Raw genomic sequence first — 24114 nt, 5'->3', positions numbered from 1 at the left:
TCTGTATGACTTTTACTTTATGAAGAAAATTTTGTTTGTTGTGTTAAGCTTTTAGAAATCATATTTAACTATGTTTTAAACATTTTTAAAATAGATATTTTAGTGGAGTGTTACAACATCAGTCTGCTCCTCTTCGAAAAAAAAAACTCGTCCTCAAGTTTTGCTGAAAATAAAGGACAATCTAGAGGATAAATCTTTTAATGAAGGAGTAATTGATCTTGCACTGCAAAAGTGTAGCACTTTGCATCAACTTTTCTTAAAACTCAAAAGTACTAAAACTTCAATTTCTTCTTGTTTTTTAGTATGGTTCTTCTAAAAACAGTAGACTTGTAAGGGCAAACCATTAGAAGTTCTCTTTTAATTTGAGTCATAGGTAATCCTCATAGGAGGTAACTTGTTAAGAAGCTCTTTAGGCACGATATCCTGAAATTATGAGAGTAGCGATTGGACTTATTCAGGCATCGATTCTTCTTCAGCTATCTCTTTTGTAGTAAAAGATAGGTTCCCTTGACATTTGACTTTATCGGAGCAAGGATAACTTCTAGGTTGTCTTTATAGAACCTGTATGTGTTATCTTTCCCATAATGTACCATATTAAGATCAAATTGCCAAGGTCTCCTGAAAAGCAAATGGCAAGCATTTATGTCAACAAGATCGCAAGTAACTTCATCTTTATGTCTTCTGATGGAAAAAATGAATACAACATTGTTGAGTAACCTTGATCTCTCCAACATCTTTTATCCATCTAATGCAATAAGGGGAAGGATGTTTGTGAGTTTTAAGCTGTAACTTGTCAATTATAATCTTCGAAACTATATTCTTGCTACTATCACTGTCAATAATCATCACATACCCTCTCATTGATTGTGCACCTTGTTTTGAAGATATTATGTCTCTGAGTGTCTTCGTCTTTCTTTTGTGTGTATAACGAATGTTGTGTTACTAGTGATACTCATATGTCTCAATATGTCCACTCTTCCTCCTTTTCTATGTCGTCATTGTCTTTATATAGTTCATCCTTAGGCTTTCCATTTTCCTCTACATTAGTTTCCAAATTGACTATTTGTTGTCTTCGTTCTGGACATTGGTTTAATGTATGGCCTAGCTTTGAATAACGAAAACATTCATCACCTCGAGGAAATTCATAAGGATTGCTACTACATAGTGTAAGATTTTCTTTCTTTCAATTCCGTTTGGCTAAAATCCGCTTTCTCATTTCACAAAAAACATAATACATTTTTGTGCTAATGCCATTGAAACATACACACAGACATATGTCCATGTCCATAAACACACATAACACATAACAATACATCCTATTAACACATCATATAAACACATGGGCAGAGCATATAAATCCATATCCGTATATATCAAAATAAGCTTTTCAAACATGTCAAACATGTACATATTATTTATTATGACTCATTTAGAAATCTAGTTTACTTACCTTCTAGCATCCTCAAGTAACAAATATGTATCGATATCACCGACCTAAAATCAATAAAAAATACTCCTATAAGATAAAATCATATGAAATCATAAACTCTATTGTTCTCAAATTCCTCAATATAACACCCTCTAAACTTAACCTCAATTAATCTCAATTTGAATAATTAATTACAAAAATACCAAAATTTAAATTACTAGAATGCCCCTGAAATCTCAGAATCACAAGTTGCCAAATTATCCTCAAAATCATAATTTATCGAACTACCCTTAGATTCTTATTCTCAAATCAGAAATCACTGAAATATTCATGAAATCAAAAATTTAAGAAATTACCCTCTAATTCTAAAAAATTACTAAAATGCTCTCCTCGACCAACGGTGATCTAAATTCATACGGTGGTGATGGGAAAGGTCGGGATAGAAGCTTCATGTCGCGTTGAATCCAACGGTGGCGACGGAGGCACCGGATTGAGCTCCCAAAGCCGTGAACACTTTGGCGGTCGATTGGCAGTAAATCAACTATTTTTGGTGATGTGGGTGGTAAAAAAATGAAGGTAGTGACCTGAGGAACGAACCCAGTCGGTGGCGTCACCCAAAACCAGCGAAATCACGGTGAATGGAGGTGGCAAATACTGCAAGTTTTGCGGGCCCAAATGACGGCGTTCTGGTCGTTATTCAACGGTAACAATGGCGGGGAAGTGACCATTGGTTCTAAAGCTTCTAATCGGTACCTCCCGTTGCTGGTGGGGTGGTCGGGAACGAGAAATGGTGGCCAGGTTGGTTCATGGGTTAGGTTTTCCGAGTCGGTTTTGGCAGCTTTCTCTCTTTCTCACGTGTGAATATGCTTCCTCTTCTTTAAACAATTTCCAGCTTCCTTTTTTTTGTTGGGGAAAAATCAAGTTTTTTAATTTTTATAAAACCTTTTTAAGATCGCTCTCATATAATATATAAGAATTTGTAATCTAGAAATCGTACCTTGAAAATCTGATTTAGCTTTTTCTGCTGAAATGATTTAGGCTCCCAGATCACGATCCGTCACCACCACTCCTGTTAGATCATGATCCGTCACCACCACTCCTGTTAGATCACGATCCGTCACCACCACGCTTGTTAGAACACGAACTGGCACCAATGATCTTCCAGGTTATGACTCAGGTTCGATCTGCACTTGACGTGTGGGCGCCTTTATCACTACCAAAGCAACTAGCACGAGAAAATTTTTCTCTCAACAATAGAGAGAAAAATCATTTTCTTTGATCCATATAAAGTGGCTTCACCCTTTTCTTTAGAGAAAAATAAGCCTTTTATATCTCCCTTTAGTAAAAACCTTAGGCTCCAAATAATCGAAAAACAAAACCCACGTTATTTGCTTTTTTAATAGGGGACCCACCTTGTAAAATAACATAAGGCCCCTTACACAAAAACTAATTGAATAGAGCCTCCCACTAAATGATATATTTAGACTTTTGACCCAAATAGCTAGTTATCTTACTTATTAGTCTAGTAGTGGTGCAATCAATTAAATGAACTAACCCGGGGATCATTTGGGAACATACAATAGTGGCTACAATAATTAAGCCTGTAATTAAACTAGCCCAATTATTTAATTCCAAATCTACTCCACTAAAAGATTGGTACTGACTTCCATAATTGTATGCTCGAATAATAATTCGGTCCAAGCCACATTGATTTCTTTACTGCACAATCCTTTGTACCACATCGTTAATTAAATTGATATCTCAACTGTCCAATCAATTTAATAATATCTTATTCCTTGATTCTTACTGGTTTTCTCTAATGATCATTTTCAACATACTAAATATGTTGACACACTCTGGCCAGAGAATTCTATGATCAAGTGCCGAAAACCCATCAAGAGATGTGTTGTACAAATTCTATATTGTTAATCCATAACTCCAATACTCATAATTGCTCCCACCAAAATATCGGGTAATCTTGACCACAAGGATGTGCCGTGCCCATTAGTAACTCAAATGGAATAACAATTACAATCATGAAATCATAATTAACTCAAGATTAAGATTACAGTAAAATCAACACCTATGAGATTTAATAAATCTGACAGTTATTACAAAGTTAATTAAATCTCATATGTGATCCTGTTCAATGTAGTATGATGTTCAATGTAGTCGTACTACATCAATAAATTCATATATGATTAAGACAAATCATTCAATGAATTTATTACAGTCTATACCTAAATAAAGTGCCAAACTTTATTTATCAACTGCGAACTAAATTTATTTAATCATAAGATAACTTTATTTAGGTATAGACTGTAATAAATTCATATATGATTAAGACAAATCATTCAATGAATTTATTACAGTCTATACCTAAATAAAGTGCCCAACTTTATTTTATCAACTGCGAACTAAATTTATTTAATCATAAGATAACTTGTATTTATATCTTCTGTGAACTAAATAAAGTTGGGCACTTTATTTAGGTATAGACTGTAATAAATTCATATATGATTAAGACAAATCATTCAATGAATTTATTACAGTCTATACCTAAATAAAGTGCCCAACTTTATTTATCAACTGCGAACTAAATTTATTTAATCATAAGATAACTTGTATTTATATCTTCTGTGAATCCACATGGTGATCACATAAATAAATTTAGTTTGCAGTTGATAAATAAAGTTGGGCACTTTATTTAGGTATAGACTGTAATAAATTCATTCTGTGAATCCACATGGTGATCACATAAATACATATAATATGATTAAATGGACTTTAATACAAATATTAATGCAATTAAGATATTTGAATAAAATACCTCATTTATTTTATTAATCAGAAAATTTGTTTATTACAATTAAATAAACACATATGCTTTTAAAGAGCATATTTTCCCAACATTTTTATATAATAAAAAAGCAAGTCAAAATTAGTCAAAGCAGCGGGGTGGGGTATTACAAAGTATGATCTTGCAAAAAGAATACGTACATACTGATATTGCCATAGATAAGCTTAAAGGTCTTATTTCTTTCTTTGAAAGAAATAGAAAAGATGGATTCATGTCTGCTCTGATTTCAGCAAGAGAACTTGCAAGTGAAATGGAAATAGAACCTAAATTTCATGAAAAAAAGTATAATTTGTAGAAAAAGAAACAAATTTAATGAAAATGTTAGTGAAGAGGAAATTTTGTCTGTTGAAGAGTCCTTTAGAATTAATTATTATATATATATATAGTAGATCAAGTTATTTCTACAATAAGACTATATGTGAATAATTTCAAATATATGATAATATGGTTGGATTTTTGTTTAATTTCAAAAAATTACAATTGTTAAATGACTACATTTTAAATATTTATTGTGTTAATCTCGAAAATACTTTAAAACATGATACACTTTCTGATATAGATGGTGAATATTTGTTTTAAGAGTTGAGATTTTAAATGAAGTATTTCAAGGTGAAAAAATACTAATTAATTATTTGAAAACAAATTGATTCTTTCTCAAATGCATAGATTGCATATAGAATATTATTAATAGTACTACTAACAATTGTTTCTGTAGAAAGAAGTTTTTAAAATTAAAATTTATAAAAACATATTTAGAATTAACAATCTCGCAAGAGAGAACAAATGGATTAGCTATATTGATTATTGAGAAAAATATATTCATGAAATTAGAACATAAAAATTTGATTAATAATTTTACATTTCAGAAAGCTAGAAAAAATTGATCTTAAATAAATAAAAATTTTAGTACAATTCACCTAGGACTTTAAAATTGGTTGAGTCGTTCTTGCCTACAAGACTTGCGATGATAAAGACACTAAAATGTACATTGTTAGACACATGTATTTCTATTTTTTTTTTTTTAATCTTTCATCAGACTTATCAAATTGTAATTTGATGGTTAATAATTTTTTTCATTTTGTGTCAAAAAAAGAAAAAAAGAGAGGCTCCTCGAACAAGCCTCGCACCACTAGTCTAAGTTTGTATGCGCATGTGCTTATGTACTGCACACTGATATACTATGTTATCATTGTGTCAGAAAGGAAAGGCTCTGACTCCTCAACATGCCCTACACCAACTAGTCTAAATTTTCATATGCATGTGGCTCATGTGCTACACTTTAGTGTAATGCAGTAAAATCAAGAAGAAAAAAAGTGAAATATGTTGTGTCTCTTTCATGAGAAATTCTAAAATGCATAAGAGATAAAGATTTTGCTAAGTTACTGCTGCTGTAATTTACAATTCCTTTTATAATCATACGGGTCCTACCACCTATGACAACTGTTTACATTATTTTGAAGGGCTGTAAGTTACAGTAATTATAACTTAGTAGCACCCAAAAGATAATATAATCAATTAATACATATATGACATGTGTATTTAAATTTTGTATAACCGTTAATTACTTGTCGGTTCTTCAAAATAAATGCACTTAATTATTTACTTATTGCATAGATGATATGGTACTTTAGAGGTATTCTAAAATTTCTCTTATGCTCTTCTTGTCATTTTCAACTACTAGTCAATGAAGTGGCATTTTACATGCTGATATGTTGCCTCACAAAAACTCTTTTGTTTCGAGATTGATGATCCCATGGAAATGGTACAAGTATCTCTTCTAATGGTATTTTTCAGGTTGTTGATGAAAAGTTGCATGTGTTTTAGAAGACTAATGGTATTTGCATTTTACTTGTAAATTCTAGTAAAATCGGCTATACATGGATTCTCTTTGGATGAAAGCTCGTTTAATTCCTATATTTTTATGTTAGTATTTTTTTAGTCACTATATATTTAGAAATACCTCAAAACATCTCTATTGTTAAATTATTGACACCCCTGCCGTTACTTTTTGTTCTTTTTAGCTTGCTTTTACATATTATTCTCTCACAATAATGTTTATTTTTTGGACATTAATAAAGAAATTAAATTATTAATTTAATCCAAAAAAATAAATTTAGAGCATTCTACTGATGAGTTAATATATTTATGTTTTTATTAATGTCCAAAAAAGTTCGTAATTTAATTTTTTTTACAATATTACTTTTTTACAATATGTGAGCTTTTAGAAAAATTAGTGTATATATGTGTGTGTGTGTGTGTGTATCATTTTTAGGTTTAAATTGATAATTTTTTTCTTTTTATTAATGTCCAAAAAAATTATCGTAAAAAGGTAATATTATAGAAGTAAGTTAAAAGGAATAAAAAATAAAAAGGCAGATGTGTCAATAGTTTAACTGCAGGGAGTTTTGAGGTATTCTTAAAAATATAGGTTACTAACCTCAAAATATAGGGATTAAAAGAGTTTTTACGTATTCTTTTCAATACACCCTGACTCGTATTCTGCATGTTTCTGTTCACTGTAGGACCATTATAAAGAAATATCAACATCGTTGATTATTCTAAACACATGGATTGGCAGGTTAGAATTCCCTCATGAAAAAATATGACTACTTTTTGCGTTTTGGTTTGGGTTCATGGTTCCTTTTCTTCATTCTTAATTTTTATGACTTCCACAATAAATTTCGCTAGTTGAAATAATATTAAATTGTACAACACACACACATATGTATGTTGCTTATTACTTCGGAGTACTTAGGATATTTTCTTTGTGTGGGTTGATCTTAACATAATTCTAAAGTGTTTTTAGTTACTACAAGAAATTGAACGAATTAAACTAAAAAAATAAAAGAAATACATATTATGTAGTTTTTATTTTACGACATATTATAATGAAAGGATCATATACTTGTGTTAGCTTTGTTTAGTTTTAAAAATCTCATGTCACTTAAAGTCATGTATATTATTAGTCATTTATACTTTCTATTGTTTTTATATTCATAATAGTCCTCCAAATGCACATTATTGTATTTGTCAACATGCTTCAAGAAAATAAGGTCAAGGCAACATGATTATAACAATGTGTTAGAGTGTTCTATCTGCAACATGATTATAACAACGTGCTAGAGTGTTCTATTTATTTAATGTCAAGAAAAGTAGCTGCTAAATTCTAGAAGCAGCCCATTTTGGACAAAGAAAAATCAAAGAGAGCTGCAGCATCTTTGAAGAAGTAAAATTGGCAGCACACGGTTTTGACATTGAAGAAGCCAAAATGTAAGAAAAATAGTGGTGTTGTAGCAAATTTTGACAAGAAAAATAAATAAAATAATAGCCAATTTTGGCTATAAAAAGAGAGCTCCCCATTTGGTTTTGGCATCCAATTTCTTTATCTCATTTTCTTCTTCCTTATAGAGAGCTAAGAATTGAGAGTATAGAGTTTTAATAACTCATGTGTTTTAATAACTCTTGTGTTCGTAGTGATTTGAGAGTTTGAGTTTATTGGTATTTGGGTAGTGAGTTAAAATATTACAATACTTGTAACTGCTTTTCACTAGTAAAATATTTTCCTTCTATTTTCGTCCGTGGACGTGGGCTAAAAGCTGAACCACGTTATTTTTTGTGTCATCTGTGCGTGTTTATTCTTCATTTTCCTCCAATTTCATTTTAGTTGTGCCCCTGCTTCAACCATAGATTTTCTAACACTGATATCAGAGCTACTGGTTGTATTTTTAGAGTCGGGGTATTGTTCACATATAGAGTATTGTTCATATATACGACATTGTTCATATATATAGTTATTGTTCTCGTGAAATGGTGGGAGCCAATTCTAACTAAAGTAGTTCATTGTAAAAAGTGATGACAGTAAAATATGAAATTGAGAAGTTCAGCGAAAATAATTTCTCGTTGTGGAAAATGAAGATGAAGGTTGTATTGAGGAAAACTAATTGCTTAGCAACAATTAGAGAAAGACCCACAAATATAACTGATGACAAGTAGAATGAGATGGACGGTAATGTAATTGCTGATCTACACCTGGCACTTGCAGATGGGATGTTATCTAGTATGGCAGAGAAAAAGATAGCTAAGGAAATATGGGATACTCTTACAAAATTGTACGAGGTCAAGTCACTGCACAATATGATCTTCTTAAAGTAGAGACTTTATCCTCTTCGAATAGCGAAATTTACATCGGTGATCGACCATATCAACACCTTGAAGACTCTATTTTCACATATCAACTCATCATTAATCTGACAAACAACCAAGCAAACAGTGTAGCTTTCGATGATGTTGCAGCCTCCATATTAAATGAGAGCATGCGGAAAAATAAGGAAGATAGGCAAGCAAGTTCGCAACAAGTGGAAGTACTATCGGTGATAAGAGGGAGACCAACGGAACGTGGTCCCAATAGGAGTCACAATCATGGTAGATCAAAATCAAGAAGTAAGAATAATGTCAAATGCTACAATTGTGGTAAGAAATGGTGTGTCAAAAAAGATTATTGGAACAACTAGAAGAGAAGAGAGGGTATAGTTCCTGTATCATCAAATGCTCAGGGGTGTGTAGTAAGTACCTTAAATGATAGCGAAATTCTCTACAGCAAGGCAACAACTATTTTAAAAGGTAGAAAACAACTATATAATGTCTGGCTTATAGAATCGGGAGCTACCTAACACATGACCTCTCGGAGAGAGCTGTTCCACTGTTAAAATAAAAATGTTTAATGGTACGGTTCGCGCAATTGAGGAGGTACGACATGTCAATGGCCTGAATAAAAATCTATTATCCTTAGGACAAATAGATAGTCATGCGTACAAAACTCATGTGGAAAATGTGATCATGAAGATAGTCAAAGGCGCACTTGTATTAATGAAGACGGAAATGATTAGTGCTAATTTATTCATGCTTAAAGGGAAAACACTACAGAAAGTTAATGTGTGTGTCGCATCAAATGGAGAAGAGTGATGATGATGTGACATTTCCAGCCTAGCCAAATGTCAGAACAAGGTTTGAATATTTTCTCTGAGTAAAAATTGCTTCCAGGTCTCAAATCGGTAAACTTATCGTTTTGCGAGCATTGTGTTAAAAGTAAACAGCATAGATTGAAGTTAAGCAGATCTATTGCTAGAAGTAAATGCATTTGAGACTTGGTTCATTCTGATATTTAGGAATCACCAGACATGTCCATGGGAGGTGCAAAGTACTTGGTGCCTTTTATTGATGATTATTTCAATAGATGTTGGGTGTGTCTAATCAAGAAAACATCATATGTGTTTCTAGTATTCAAATAGTACAAAATGCTGATAGAACTTGAATTCAAAAAGAGGATAAAGTGCTTGAGGACAAATAACGGTGGAGAGTATACAAATGACAAGTTTATTGCATAAAGTAAGCAAAAAGATTTTCAGAAGCAGTTCACAGTGTCATACACTTCCCAACATAATAGAGTGGCAGAGTGGATGAACAAAACTTTTATAGAAATAATAAGAGCTATGTTGAGGACTGCTGGTCTACCCAACTTATTTTGGGCAAAAGCAGCCAAAATTGTTTGTTATATAGTAAATCGATTGACATCCACATCAATTAGGTTAAAGACATTGATGGAGATGTGGACAGAAAAGCCAACTGATTACTCCCACCTATATACATTTGAATGTCATGTGTACGTGATGTACAATGCCCAAGAAAAAATAAAGCTGAATATAAAATTTATGGGTGTATCTTCTTGGGGTATGCTAATGGAGAAAGGGGTATCGTCTGTAGGACCCCACTGCCCACAAGATAGTCATCAGCAGAGATGTTATCTTTGTAGATGATCAACTACAAAGAGAGATAAAGATGATAGCACTGTAAAAGAAAAGTCAAAGACTGTGCTGGTATATGTTGAAAATAATCTGGAAAAAAAGATTCAAATTCTTCTGAAGCAGCACCAGAGCACGAGGAACAATAACCAGTTGAGTCCGAGGCTGGAGAAGTTCGTTAGTCAACTCGTGAGAGACGATCGCCAATGTGGCACTCAGATTATGTCACAAAGATCAATGTTGCATGCCGTCTTCTGATAGAGGATAAAAAGCCATTAACTTTCTATGAAACTTTAAGCAGCTCAGATTTTGCTTTGTGGATGACAGTAATGGAGGAAGAAATTGAGGCTCTACACAAGAATAAAACATGGCAACTTGTACTACTACCATATGGAAGAAAAGTCATTGGAAATAAATGGGTCTACAAGGTCAAGCGTGATGGCAATGAACAAATGGAGCGGTATTGTAAAAGATTGGTGGTAAAAGAATATGCTCATAAAGAAGGAATTGACTTCAACGAGATATTTTCTCCAGTGGTTCGACTTACAACAGTCAGATTAATCTTGGCGATGTGTGCTACATTTGACCTACATCTAAAGCAGTTAGATATGAAAATTGCATTTCTTCATGGAGAACTTCAAGAAGAAATTTATATGCTCCAACCCGAAGGTTTTGCTGAAAAGGGCAGAGAGAATTTGGTTTGCAAGTTGAAAAAATCTCTATACGGTCTCAAACAGGTGCAAAGGTGTTGGTATAAGAGATTTAATTCCTTTATCATGAGCTTGGATACAACAGACTTAGTTCAAACCATTGTGCATATTACAAGAGGTTTGAAGATAATGATTTCATCATTTTGCTATTGTACATAGATGACATGTTGGTAACAGGCCCCAACAAAGATCAAGTCTAAGAATTAAAAGCACAATTGGCTAGAGAGTTTGAAATGAAGGACCAGCAAGCAAGATTCTAAGGATGCAAATTTACTGAGACAGAAATAATAGGAAGATTTGGCTTTTTCAGAAGAATTACTTGAGAAAATCTTGTGGCACTTCAACATACAAGATTGTAAGCCAATTTATACCCCACTTCCTATTACTTTCAAGTTATCCTCAAGTATATGTCCAAGCAATGAAGCAGAGAGCAAGGAAATGTCTCGAGTACCATATGCATCAGCAATGGAAAGTTTAATGTTCGATGATATGTACTAGAATGGACATTGCACAAGCAATAAAAGTAGTTAGTTGACACATGGCGAATGCTAGTGTTGAACATTGGAAAATTATGAAGAGGATTTTGAGATACATCAGAGGAACCTCAGATGTTGCATTATGTTACGGAGGATCAGAGTTTATTGTCAGGGGCTAAATGAATTGAGATTTTACAAAAGACCTTGATAAAAGGAAATCCACTACTGGCTATATGTTTACACTTGCAGGAAGAGCTATAAGTTGGGTTTCAAAACTACAGACCATTGTGGTTTTATCTACAATAGAAGTAGAATACACGGCAGCTACACAAGCTTGCAAGGAAACTATTTGGATACAAAGATTATTGGAGGAGCTCGGACACAAACAAGAGAAAATTTCTGTATTTTGTGACAGTCAGAGTGTCTTGCACATTGCAAGGAATCCAACCTTTCATTCCAGGACAAAGCACAAGGGGTACAATACCACTTTGTTTGAGATGTAATGGAAGACGAAAGTGTGGATTTGCAGAAAATTCATACTAAAGAGAACCTAGCAGATGTTTTACCAAGCCAATCAATGTTGACAAGTTTGTATGGAGTAGATTTGCTTGTGACCTAGCAGAGACGTAAGCAATATGACAATTGAAGTGGGAGAATGTCAAGAAAATTAGCTACCAAATTTTCGAAGCAGCTCATTTTGAACAAAGAAAAATCAAAGAGGGCTGCAGCATCTTTGAAGAAGTACAATTGGCGGCACACGACTTTGACATTCAAGAAACTGAAATGTAAGAAAAATGGTAGTGCTGCAGAAAATTTTGAGAAGAAAAATAAATAACTCTTGTGTTATTAGTGATTTGAGAGTTTGGGGGTATTGAGGTTTTGGGTAGTGAGTTAAAATACCACAATATTTGTAATTTATTTTCACTAGTAAAATATTTTTCTTCTATCTTCGCCCATCGATGTAGGCTAAAAACCGAACCATGTAATTTTTTGTGTCCTCTATGTGTGCTTGCTCTTTATTTTATTCCAATTCATTTTAGCTGTAGTCCTGCTTCAACCATTGATTTTCTAACATTTCATTCATTCAATCTGTAAAAATCATTTCCATAAAAATCTAATCCATGGATTGATGGATTGGATTAGATTAAAAAATTTTAAAAATCCACCGTCAATGAATTAGAAATAGATTTGCTTCTACAAATTCGTAAAAATCAGCAAATTCGAATATATATATATATAATTTAAAAATGTTATACTATTAATAAATAAATAGGTTAAAATTTAGTTAGGGTGGACATTGACAACAATTAATTATGTAAGCTTTCAATTTTCAACTTTTGTATTGATTTAATTCTAAAATTTAAGTTAGTTTTCATTCATTGATCTAAAACATCAAGATTTTTTCTTTTGGTGGGCTAAAGTTCGAAACTTTGAATGGCATCCTTAAAAAACAAATGGTTTTTCAGAAGTCGTCGTTACGTGTCATCACGTCCCATCTATCCTACACGGAAGTTGAAACCAATTACTCCAGCGTTTTCATAGTTTTTTTAAAGAAAGAATAGGGAGTAAAGATGAAATGGTATATGGCTTCAAAATTATGCTTCTTTAGGAACGTACGTTGATTGATTTAACAGATGCTGGGTGATATATCGCGTTCCTAAACAAGTACTTAAACTATTGATTTATTTAATATTTTTAAATTTGAATTTGATTGGTAATAAAATTATTTTTGTATTAAAATATTTATTTAATTATTTTATGAATGGATAGAAAGAATTTTTTTTTAATTGATATCGAATTCGCAAAAGTGCAATGGGATATAAATTATGTCAAATCCACATCTAATTCTTAGAGTTATGAATTAAATTTGGATTAATTTCATTAATTCATGAATTGGATGAGTTGAAAATTTATAACGATTTTACACCTATTGTCATTTATTAGAATTTTTTTCACAACGCGCTTTTGTAGGACGTTGTGAAATTGAAAGCCCATTGAAGAGTTTATGACAACATTCTTTCGTTTGTTGTCAAATATTAAAATTATTTTACAACACACTTTCAGCAACCGTTGTTAAATGGAAGTTTTCTGAAATTTGTACAAATTATCACAATCTACCGATACATTAAAATCCATTATCTATTTAGACAGTAGATACATACATTTGTACTATATAGCCCGGAAATCTGCTCCCACTAACTTTTGAGTTGACATCTACCTGCCCAATCTACTTTTTGTTGATAATCATTTTGTAATTTATTAATTTGTTTTCCGCAAAAGTACTTTATAACTGTAACAAATAGAATTTCGATGTTAGTCCTCAACATTAAGATATTGTTTGCAACTTTGTATGCCTTTTTTTCCTTAAACTTAGTTTGTATATTCTTATTTCTCCACAAAACAAGATTTTAATGTAATAAATAGAACTTTTATTAGTAGAATTGAATTTATGAATTTCTTGTTATTTCTGCGTGCATTTATTGTGTAGTTTATAGAAAGACTCTTTAAAAAATTTGTATGCAGGAAAAAAAAAGATAAATAAAAAAAGATTATACAACATTCATCCGAATGTATGGATGATGTATGTGTCTTCTGGTACAATATTGACCTCGTTCGCACAGTATGATGTACCCCCCCCCCCCACAAAAAAAAGAATAAAATATCTTTGTACTATTAAGACTTAAAAATTAAACGCTTTCAAAACTCAGAAAAAATGAGTAAGAAAAATCAATCACATGAGCTTCTTCTCTGCCTATATATATATATATATAACCTTGTACATCACCACAAACCATAGATTAATTTGAGAATCCTTCCCAAGTATACCTGTAAGCTAGCTTACACTGCATCTGTATATCCAATGTCTTCTTGCATTAATCCCTCAACCTTGGCTACCTCTGTAAATGGTTTCAAATGTCTTCCTCTTGCAACAAATAGAGCAGCCATCAGAATCATGGCAAAAAATAAGCCAGTCCAATGCCTTGTCAGCACCAAATATGATAATTTGACAGTTGATAGGAGATCAGCAAACTACCAACCTTCAATTTGGGACCATGATTTTTTGCAGTCACTGAATAGCAACTATACGGTATTGATTATTATTATTATTATTATTACGTATAAATTTCCTTTGTTCATTTCAAATTAGGACCATGAATAACTAAAAACTAAATGCTGTGCATGTACAGGATGAAACATACAAAAGACGAGCAGAAGAGCTGAAGGGAAAAGTGAAGACAGCGATTAAGGATGTAACCGAGCCTCTGGATCAGTTGGAGCTGATTGATAATTTGCAAAGACTTGGATTGGCTTATCATTTTGAGCCTGAGATTCGGAACATATTGCGTAATATCCACAACCATAATAAAGATTATAATTGGAGAAAAGAAAATCTGTATGCAACCTCCCTTGAATTCAGACTACTTAGACAACATGGCTATCCTGTTTCTCAAGGTACCTTTCATTAGTTCGCTTACTCTGTCATGCACATGCAAGATCCGAATACTTGAATCGATCTCTCTGTTTATCTTATTCATTCCTTTTAAATGTAAAAAAGTGGGCAAAACCCAAATCAATTTTTTAACTCTCTATCTCCTGAGAAATTCGAACTCGACAAGGCCGCTGGGGACACTTAAATCATTCTCTAATTAACATATATGTGTAAAAGTTTTGATGAATATAATTTCTTTTTTCGGTTGAGCACTGCAGAGGTTTTCAGTGGTTTTAAAGACGACAAGGTAGGCTTCATTTGTGATGATTTCAAGGGAATACTGAGCTTGCATGAAGCCTCGTATTACAGCTTAGAAGGAGAAAGCATCATGGAGGAGGCCTGGCAATTCACCAGTAAGCATCTTAAAGAAATGATGATCACCAGCAACAGCAAGGAAGAGGATGTATTTGTAGCAGAACAAGCGAAGCGGGCGCTGGAGCTCCCTCTGCATTGGAAAGTGCCTATGTTAGAGGCAAGGTGGTTCATACACGTTTATGAGAAAAGAGAGGACAAGAACCACCTTTTACTTGAGCTCGCTAAGTTGGAGTTTAACACTTTGCAGGCAATTTACCAGGAAGAACTTAAAGACATTTCAGGGTATCTATGCCTTGATTGCATAACTCATATATATTGCAAAGATTTGATTTTATCGAATAGATAACTGGTACAATTTAATCATATGTTTATTAAATTATTCTCAAGTGCAGACTCCGCCTTTTACAGCAGTATAAAGGCACCAGCCTACACTTTATATAAATGTATATTAAATTATTCCAAACGTTTGCATTAAAGAATCTCGAACTAGAAGATAACTCTATATGTAAATGCATTGTAAAGCCACAAGTCACGTGCTTTATAAAATGAGATGCTTGTATCAGAGAAATATTCTTCAGAATTCCAGACAGAAAGCTGATTCTATATATACAGATATATAAATCACGTGTCGTAATATTCGTTTTAATTTTCCTATGAAGGTGGTGGAAGGATACAGGTCTTGGAGAGAAATTGAGCTTTGCGAGGAACAGGTTGGTAGCGTCCTTCTTATGGAGCATGGGGATCGCGTTTGAGCCTCAATTCGCCTACTGCAGGAGAGTGCTCACAATCTCGATAGCCCTAATTACAGTGATTGATGACATTTATGATGTCTATGGAACATTGGATGAACTTGAGATATTCACTGATGCTGTTGCGAGGTTTGTTGGCAAATTAACAATTCAACTGCTACCTAGCTGCATGGTACTTCTCAATTTAATAGACCGTTTATGTGATTTTTTTTTTCTGCAGGTGGGACATCAATTATGCTTTGAAGCACCTTCCGGGCTATATGAAAATGTGTTTTCTTGCCCTTTACAACTTTGTTAATGAATTTGCTTATTACGTTCTCAAACAACAGGATTTTGATATGCTTCTGAGCATAAAACATGCAGTACGTCAAATATTAATTTGGCGCCTCTCCCTGTTCCTTTCCTCTGATTTATCCTTTTTAAATTACGATGTTCTTTTTTTCTCAAAAATTATAAACCGTAACTAGTTGTATATTTTCTGTGCCATGTGCATCAGTGGCTTGGCTTAATACAAGCCTACTTGGTGGAGGCGAAATGGTACCATAGCAAGTACACACCGAAACTGGAAGAATACTTGGAAAATGGATTGGTATCAATAACGGGCCCTTTAATTATAACGATTTCATATCTTTCTGGTACAAATCCAATCATTAAGAAGGAACTGGAATTTCTAGAAAGTAATCCAGATATAGTTCACTGGTCATCCAAGATTTTCCGTCTGCAAGATGATTTGGGAACTTCATCGGTATGTCTTTTTTTATTTATTTTTTTTAAGACGACAGCAATTGAATTAATCCTCTATATATGAATTGATTGTATTTTTTTTTTCCCCGATAATCATCAGGACGAGATACAGAGAGGGGATGTTCCGAAATCAATCCAGTGTTACATGCATGAAACTGGTGCCTCGGAGGAAGTTGCTCGTGAACACATCAAGGATATGATGAGACAGATGTGGAAGAAGGTGAATGCATACACAGCCGATAAAGACTCTCCCTTGACTCGAACAACTGCTGAGTTCCTCTTGAATCTTGTGCGAATGTCCCATTTTATGTATCTACATGGAGATGGGCATGGTGTTCAAAACCAAGAGACTATCGATGTCGGCTTTACATTGCTTTTTCAGCCCATTCCCTTGGAGGACAAAGACATGGCTTTCACAGCATCTCCTGGCACCAAAGGCTGATGATGAATTATAATGCACGATGCGTTGCGAATTCCCAGAGAGTGCAGTTTCAGTTGATGTTGGCCTCCGCTTTTCTTTTTTCTGAGGGATCTCTTTTCGATAATAAAATAAATTCCCTCATTCATCAAGGTTTATAAATGAAAAAGAAATGATATATATATATATATATATATATATATATATGTTACTTTTATTGAGAATAAAAGTCTTCAGGATATGCAAATACTTAAGTCAGGCTCATTCTAATTCCTACAAGATAATTATTTGCTAGCTAAAACGTGAGAACGGCTGAATTTGTTCTGCATGCAGTTATACTTGATTATTCAAGGATGGTTCATAGCATTTTTAGCACAAGGGATACTTTCAGTATCCATGCATACGGCAAATCATACTCATGAAAAATGGCAATGTGCAGCTAACAGTGACAAACGCAACCCGCAGTCTGTTAAATGAGGATAGAAATAAGAGCGGTGGCATTTAAAGAAAAAAGTTACAAGAATCAAAAAGTAAATATAACCAATTAAAAAAAAATGAGTTCCTAATGTGAGGAAAGATTGAAATGGAGAAAAACCCTAATCCACCTATGGCTGACGACCGTTCCACAAACAAAGCAAGATTTAAGGCTGAAGGGGAAGATGGTGACAATCCTCAGCCTCCTTCCTTTCGTGATAAACTGATGTCAACACAAAGGGTGGATGAAGGAGTATTTTTTGATAGCGGGGAAGATTTGGCAGTTGAACCGGAAGATGTGGTTTTTGAGTGTGCAGACAATTTTCACTCCATTTTTTTTTCACAGAAAAGTACATGCTCAACTAATGAAACCATGGCAATACACGGTGGTGGTCAAGCTTTTGGGTCGTCGCATAGGTTACCGGACGCTGCGCAACCGCTTGGAAACCATCTGGAGCTCGACCCAAGGGCTTTCTGGAATTGACCTTGAGAATGATTATTATCTTGTTCGTTTCAGAACAGAGAGGGATGTGGAGTTCGCTTTGGCGCAAGGGCCTTAGACTATTCTGGGGCACTATCTAACAGTGAAGCCATGGACTCCCCATTTTGATAGTTCGGCAGCAGTGATTGAATATGTTATAGCCTGGATCCGCTTACCAGGCATGGCCCTACATTACTACAATAAGAAAATTCTCCGAATGTTGGGACAAATTTTCGGGAGTGTTTTTAAAATTGATTACAACACTGAATCCGCATCCAGAGGCAAATTTGGTCGTCTTGTTGTTGAAATTGATCCGAATAAGCCCTTAATTTCTATAGTCTCAGACTCTCTCTTGCTCTTACCACCACCTTGTTGAATCTACCTAGTCAATCGTGTTTAGCAAGCACCACTCATCTTCAATTGTATTTGCTACTTCCTTGAGATTCCCTCAACACAACAAATGACCTCTCCATTCCGAAAAAACCAAATAATAATAAAGAATGTCTAATGAAATGCTTGATATGAAGAAGATTAAAACATTATAGAGATATGAAACCTCATATGTGACGAAATAGTTTTTCTTCTCATTCTTTGCATTGGCTATTTCCCTAATATAAAATAAGAAATGCCTTCTTCAGTCTTCAATGTGTGAAATACTTCCCTTTATATATGTGCAGTATTTCATTAGAACATATATTTTTTTTAGAGTCTAATATTCCATAAATACTTAATATACTTACCAATACAATGATCATCTTTATTTAGAATTCTTTAATATGTAATCCTACTTATATGCTGATTTGCTTCTTTATGCCTCAAAAAATATTCCCCCATATTCCACATAATCTAATCTAATTAATTCCCAAGACTAGACAAATCCCTCATAAAAAGAATAAATAAATTGTAATATTATTGACACAATGATGGGAATAATAAAATCCCTAACAAATAAGAAGAAAAATAATTTTCAATTATTCTTGATTGTACTTCAGATACAAACCATCAAGAACAAGTGTCTGCTATAGTAAGATGTGTAGATAATTTAGCAAATCCAGTAGAAATGGAAGAATATTTTTTCGAATCTTAAAAGTTTGCCATTGTACTGGTAAAGAGCTCTTTAATGAACTCATAGAACTAATAAAAATTTTTGAACTTGTCATTGATAATATACAAGGACAAGGATACAATAATGGTTCTAATATGAAAGGAAAACACCAAGGTGTAAGATATTATAAACAAATTCTAAAGCATTTTATACATCAAGCGGTTGTCATGGTCAAAATTTAGTGGTTTGCAACATGGCTAATTCTTGTCCTAGATCAATTTCATTTTTTGGAGCTATGAAACTTATTTATTCATTATTTTTCTTCTTCAATGAGGTGATGGAAAATCTCACAAAATAATATACCCAATTTGACTGTGAAATTATTTTGACACATACATTGAGAAAGTTGTATTGAAAGTGTGAAAGCAATAAGATTTCAAACTCCATAAAGTATGAGATGCTTTACTTGAATTAGAAGAAATTAGTGAAGATTCTAGAATAAAGAGTGAAGCTATGTGTTTAGCAACATATGAATTGAAAAATTTTAATTTCATATTAGGTGTGATTATTTAGTATGATATATTATTTGCTATTAACTCTATATGTAAGATCTTGCAAAAAACATATGCATATTTATATTGCCATAGATCGACATAAAGTTTTTATTTCTTTCTTTGAAAGCCATAGAGAAAATGGATTTTGTGCCTATTATGATTTTAACTAAAGAAATTGCAACCAAAATGGAAATAGAACCTAAAATTCACGAAAAACATTTAATTCGTAGAAAAAACAATTTTGATGAAAGTATCGGTGAAGGAGGAATTTTATCTCTTGAATAGTCTTTCAGAATTAATTATTTTATATACATAATAGATCAAACTATTTCTTCAATAATAAGTAGATTTGAACAATTTCAAATGTATGAGAATATGTTAGGATTTTTGTTTAATTCCAAAAAATTACAATCGTTAAGTGACAATGTTTTAAAAACTTATTGTGTTAATATTGAAAATGCTTTACAAACATGATATGCTTTCTGATATAGATGGTTTAGATTTGTTTTTAGAGTTAAGAATTTTTAAAGAAGTTTTACCAGTTGGAAAATTACCCCGCTTGACATACTTAATTATTTTCAAAAAATTGATTTTTTTTCCAAATGCATATGCTACTTATAGAATATTATTAACAATACTACAAGCAGTTGCTTATGCAAAAAGAAGTTTTTCAAAATTAAAATTGATAAAAACTTATTTGAGATTAACAATGTCGCAAGAAAGAGTAAATGGATTAGCCATAATGTCTACTAAGAAAAATATATTAGGAAATTATAATATAAAAATTTGATTAATAATTTTACATCTAAAGCTAGAAAATTTGATTTTAATAAATAGTTTTTTAGTAAAATTAATACATATATTTAACCTCAAATATTTTGAAAGGTCTAATTGAACAATTCCCTTAAAGCTCCCAATTAATTGAGCCGACCTTGCCCACAAGGCTCGTGATAATAAAGACACAAAAATATTAGTCACATTTATTTATATTATTTTCATTTTTCATGAGACTTATCAAACTGTGATTTGATGGTTAATAATTTGTTTCATATTGTGAAAAAAAGAAAGGCTTCCTGAACAAGCCCCACACCAACTAGTCTAATTTTGACTTCGCATGTGCTTGTGTATTACACACGGTTGCACTCTGTTATCAGTGTGTCAAAAAGGAGAGGCTCTGACTCCTTAACATTACGTATACCAACTAGTCTAATTTTTCATACGCATATGGTTCATGTGCTACACTATAGTGTGTGATGCCGCAAAACCAAGAAGAAAAAAATGAATGCTAGTTCTTTGTTGTGAGAAATTCTAAACTAAAATACATAAATCAGTTTAATTAATATATGTATAAAATGTATATTTAAATTTTATATAACTACCAATTATATGTCTGTTCTTTAAAATAAATGCATATATACTATATCATTATTTACTTTTTATATAATTGATATGGTATATTAGAGATTTTCTAAAATTTCTCTTCTGCCCTTCTTGTCATTTTCGACTACAAGTCAATGAAGTCTCTTTTGTTTCGAGACAGATGATCTCAAGGAAATGGGGCAAATATCTCTTCTAGTGGTATTTTACAGGCTGTTGATGAAGAGTCGCACGTGTTTTGGTATTTTACATTCGCATTTTATTTGCAAATTCTAGTAAGGTCAGGCTATACAGGAAGTCTCTCCAGTGTTCTATGACTCAAATGGAAATATAACGTTGATTATTAAACACATGCTTCCGCACGTTTCTGTTCACTGTATTACTATTATAAACAAATATCGGCATCGTTGATTACTATAAACACATTCATTGGCGCGTTAGAATTCCCTCATGAAAAAATATGACTACATTTGGCGTTCTGGTTTGAGTTCATATTTCCTTTTCTTCATTCTTAATTTTTATGACTTGCACAATTAATTTCTGTAGTTGAACCAATATTAAATTGTACTCTATATCGCATCAAAAAAAAAAAATTGTAATATATATATATATATATGTGTGTATATGTGTTTGTGTGTGTGTGTGTGTTGCTTATTACTTCGGAGGACTTAGGATGTTTTCTTTGTATGGATTAATCCTAACATAATTCTGACTTGTTTTTAGTTACTGCAAAAATTCGAACGCACTTTCACTAACCGTTGTTAAATGGATTTTTTTTTTGAAATTATTACAATGTGAAAATGAGGATTACCTTCTATTTGTCTAGGAAAATTAAGCAAAACCCCTCCTTACTTTTTAATAGATTCAAATCTACTACAATTATAATGGTGTTAGTTTTATATATAATTTTACTATTCTATTTTTACTATCGATATTAGTCATAAAATTTAGATATTTTGAGAATTTTTTAAGCAAAATGACTTATATATCCTCAACAATTAAATAAATTTATTAACCTATTAAAAAACATGAAGAAAAATTACAATTTACAAGTAGAGGAAATATCATATATACCCCTGATAATTATATAAAGTATTTGTTTAAATGAATGTAACAAGTTTGATATATTTAATTTGCTTCTTAATCTGGCACACGATCAGTTGTTTTATTGGAGAAGCATAGGCTAGGCCATACCGTTGCCATTGTAATTGTTGTTTGCTCACTTGCTTATGCTAATTTAATGCTCTTAATTAATTATTTCTCATCAAATAGCTGCAAGTACGTGTAATTTATTGTTTTGTTAGTAGTTGCTTATATATCCCTTTCCTATAGTGATTCTTTTCTTTAATTTATCATATATTATTCATTTGTAGTCTGGGTAAATTTATTGCATTTAGTCCAATTATCTATTTGTCCTTTATTTGAATGTATATTTGGATATTTCCTTCAATTGTTTTATTTTATGTTTTCAGAGATTTATTTAGAATCTTGGACTTCATACACTTAGGACACATTTATACAACTAGTAGGAATTATGTCATTTCCCCTACTTGTAATTTTTCTCCATAATTTGCAATTTGTTATTAAATTAATTTAATCGTTAAGGAAATACAAGTCACTTTGCTTAAAAGAATATCTTCAAAATATTTAAATTTTATGACTAATATCAATACTAGAGATAGAATAGTAAAATGATATATAAAACTAATACGGTCATAATTGTAGGGTGTTTGGACCTATTTTAAAATATGAAAGGATTTCCCTTAATTTATCTAAATGATAGGGTTAATCCTCATTTTCCTTTATTACAGTCTATACATATATTATTTAGAGAGTAAAAGCTCACTTAGTCCCTGTATTTTAAGATTAGTATCCATTTAGTCCTTGTATTTTTAAAAATACCTCGAAACATCCCTACCATTAAAGTATTAATACCCCTACCGTTACTTTTTATTTTTTTTCGCTTACTTTTACAATATTACCCTTTTATAATAATATTTTTGTTTGGACATTAATAAAAAAGAAAATAATTAAATTACCAATTTAACCCTAAAAATAAAAAAAATTATATTAATTTTTAATTGTCAAAAATTGTATACAAACTACCAAGTGTGCAGCTTACAAAAAAATTAATATAATTTTTTTAATTTTCTAGGGTTAAATTAGTAATTTAATTATTATTTTTTTATTAATGTCCAAACAAAAAAATTATTATAAAAGGGTAATATTGTAAAAGCAAGTCAAAAGAAATAAAAAGTAATGGTAGGGGTATCAATACTTTAACGGCAGGGATGTTTTGAGACTATATGGATACTAATCTTAAAATATAGGGACTAAATGAGCATTTATCCTTATTTAGATACATACATTTGTAGTACAACCGAGATGCCCTTAGGCATGAGCTAAAAAATCTATTTTCACTAATATGAGGGAGACATATCTATCCTATCCAATCTATCTTTTGATGGTAATTATTTTGAAATATATAAATTTTTTTTTCAAAAGTACTTTATAACTATAACAAATAAGGTTTTAGTTAGATTTGTTAAATAAAACAGGTCTTTATCTTCTTTTATAATTTTGATTATTTTGAGTATTAATGATTAACATTAAGATATTCTTTGTAACTTTGCGTGTTCTTATTTTTATGTAAGTACGTAAAACAAGTTTTTAATGTAATAAATAGGACTTTTGTAAGCAAAGTTAAATTTATGAATTTTTTTTGTCATTAATATGTGTATTTATTATAATTATATGGCTTATAGAAACACTCTTTAAAAAAATTTGTAGCGAAAAAAAATGACAAATAAATAACAATTATACAACAAGCCAGCCCCCTCAAGGGCGTGGTCGGGTTGGTTGCATTGCAGCTGTAATCTCTACCAAAATTCGGGTTTATTTTTGTGGATGATAAGGGGAGTAAAAACTGTATTTAGGCTTGCCCACCCCCTTACCTTTAAGGAAAAAAAAAAAAAAACATGCCAGCGAATGTACATATTTGAACTTGCTGGCACGTTAGAATTCCCTCAACAGAGGGAAGATGTACTCCTTTTTTTTTTTTAATGAATATAATATCTTTGTCCAACTAAGACTTACAAATTACATGCTTTGAAAATCTCAGGGAAAATGAATAAGAAAAATAAATCGCTTGCACTTCTCCGCTGCCTATATATATATATATATATATAACCTTG

The 24114-nt window shown here is 32.0% G+C and overlaps 1 protein-coding gene across 1 annotated transcript; it reads left to right on the top strand.

Moving 5' to 3' along the window:
- The first annotated feature begins 14048 nt into the window (after positions 1-14048).
- LOC102613241 ((R)-limonene synthase 1, chloroplastic-like) lies at positions 14049-17238 on the top strand. The gene is given in 8 exon segments (XM_052440760.1): positions 14049-14361; positions 14462-14726; positions 14982-15360; positions 15738-15956; positions 16048-16189; positions 16324-16572; positions 16672-16998; positions 17000-17238. Coding segments are annotated over 8 exon segments (1836 nt in total). The 5' UTR covers positions 14049-14133; the 3' UTR covers positions 17027-17238.
- The last annotated feature ends 6876 nt before the right edge of the window (positions 17239-24114 follow it).

Source organism: Citrus sinensis, chromosome 5 (genome assembly GCF_022201045.2).
Source record: "Citrus sinensis cultivar Valencia sweet orange chromosome 5, DVS_A1.0, whole genome shotgun sequence".
Classification (NCBI taxonomy): domain Eukaryota; kingdom Viridiplantae; phylum Streptophyta; class Magnoliopsida; order Sapindales; family Rutaceae; genus Citrus; species Citrus sinensis.
Note: the sequence above shows the minus strand (reverse complement) of the source record. Positions and strands in the feature narration are given on the sequence as shown.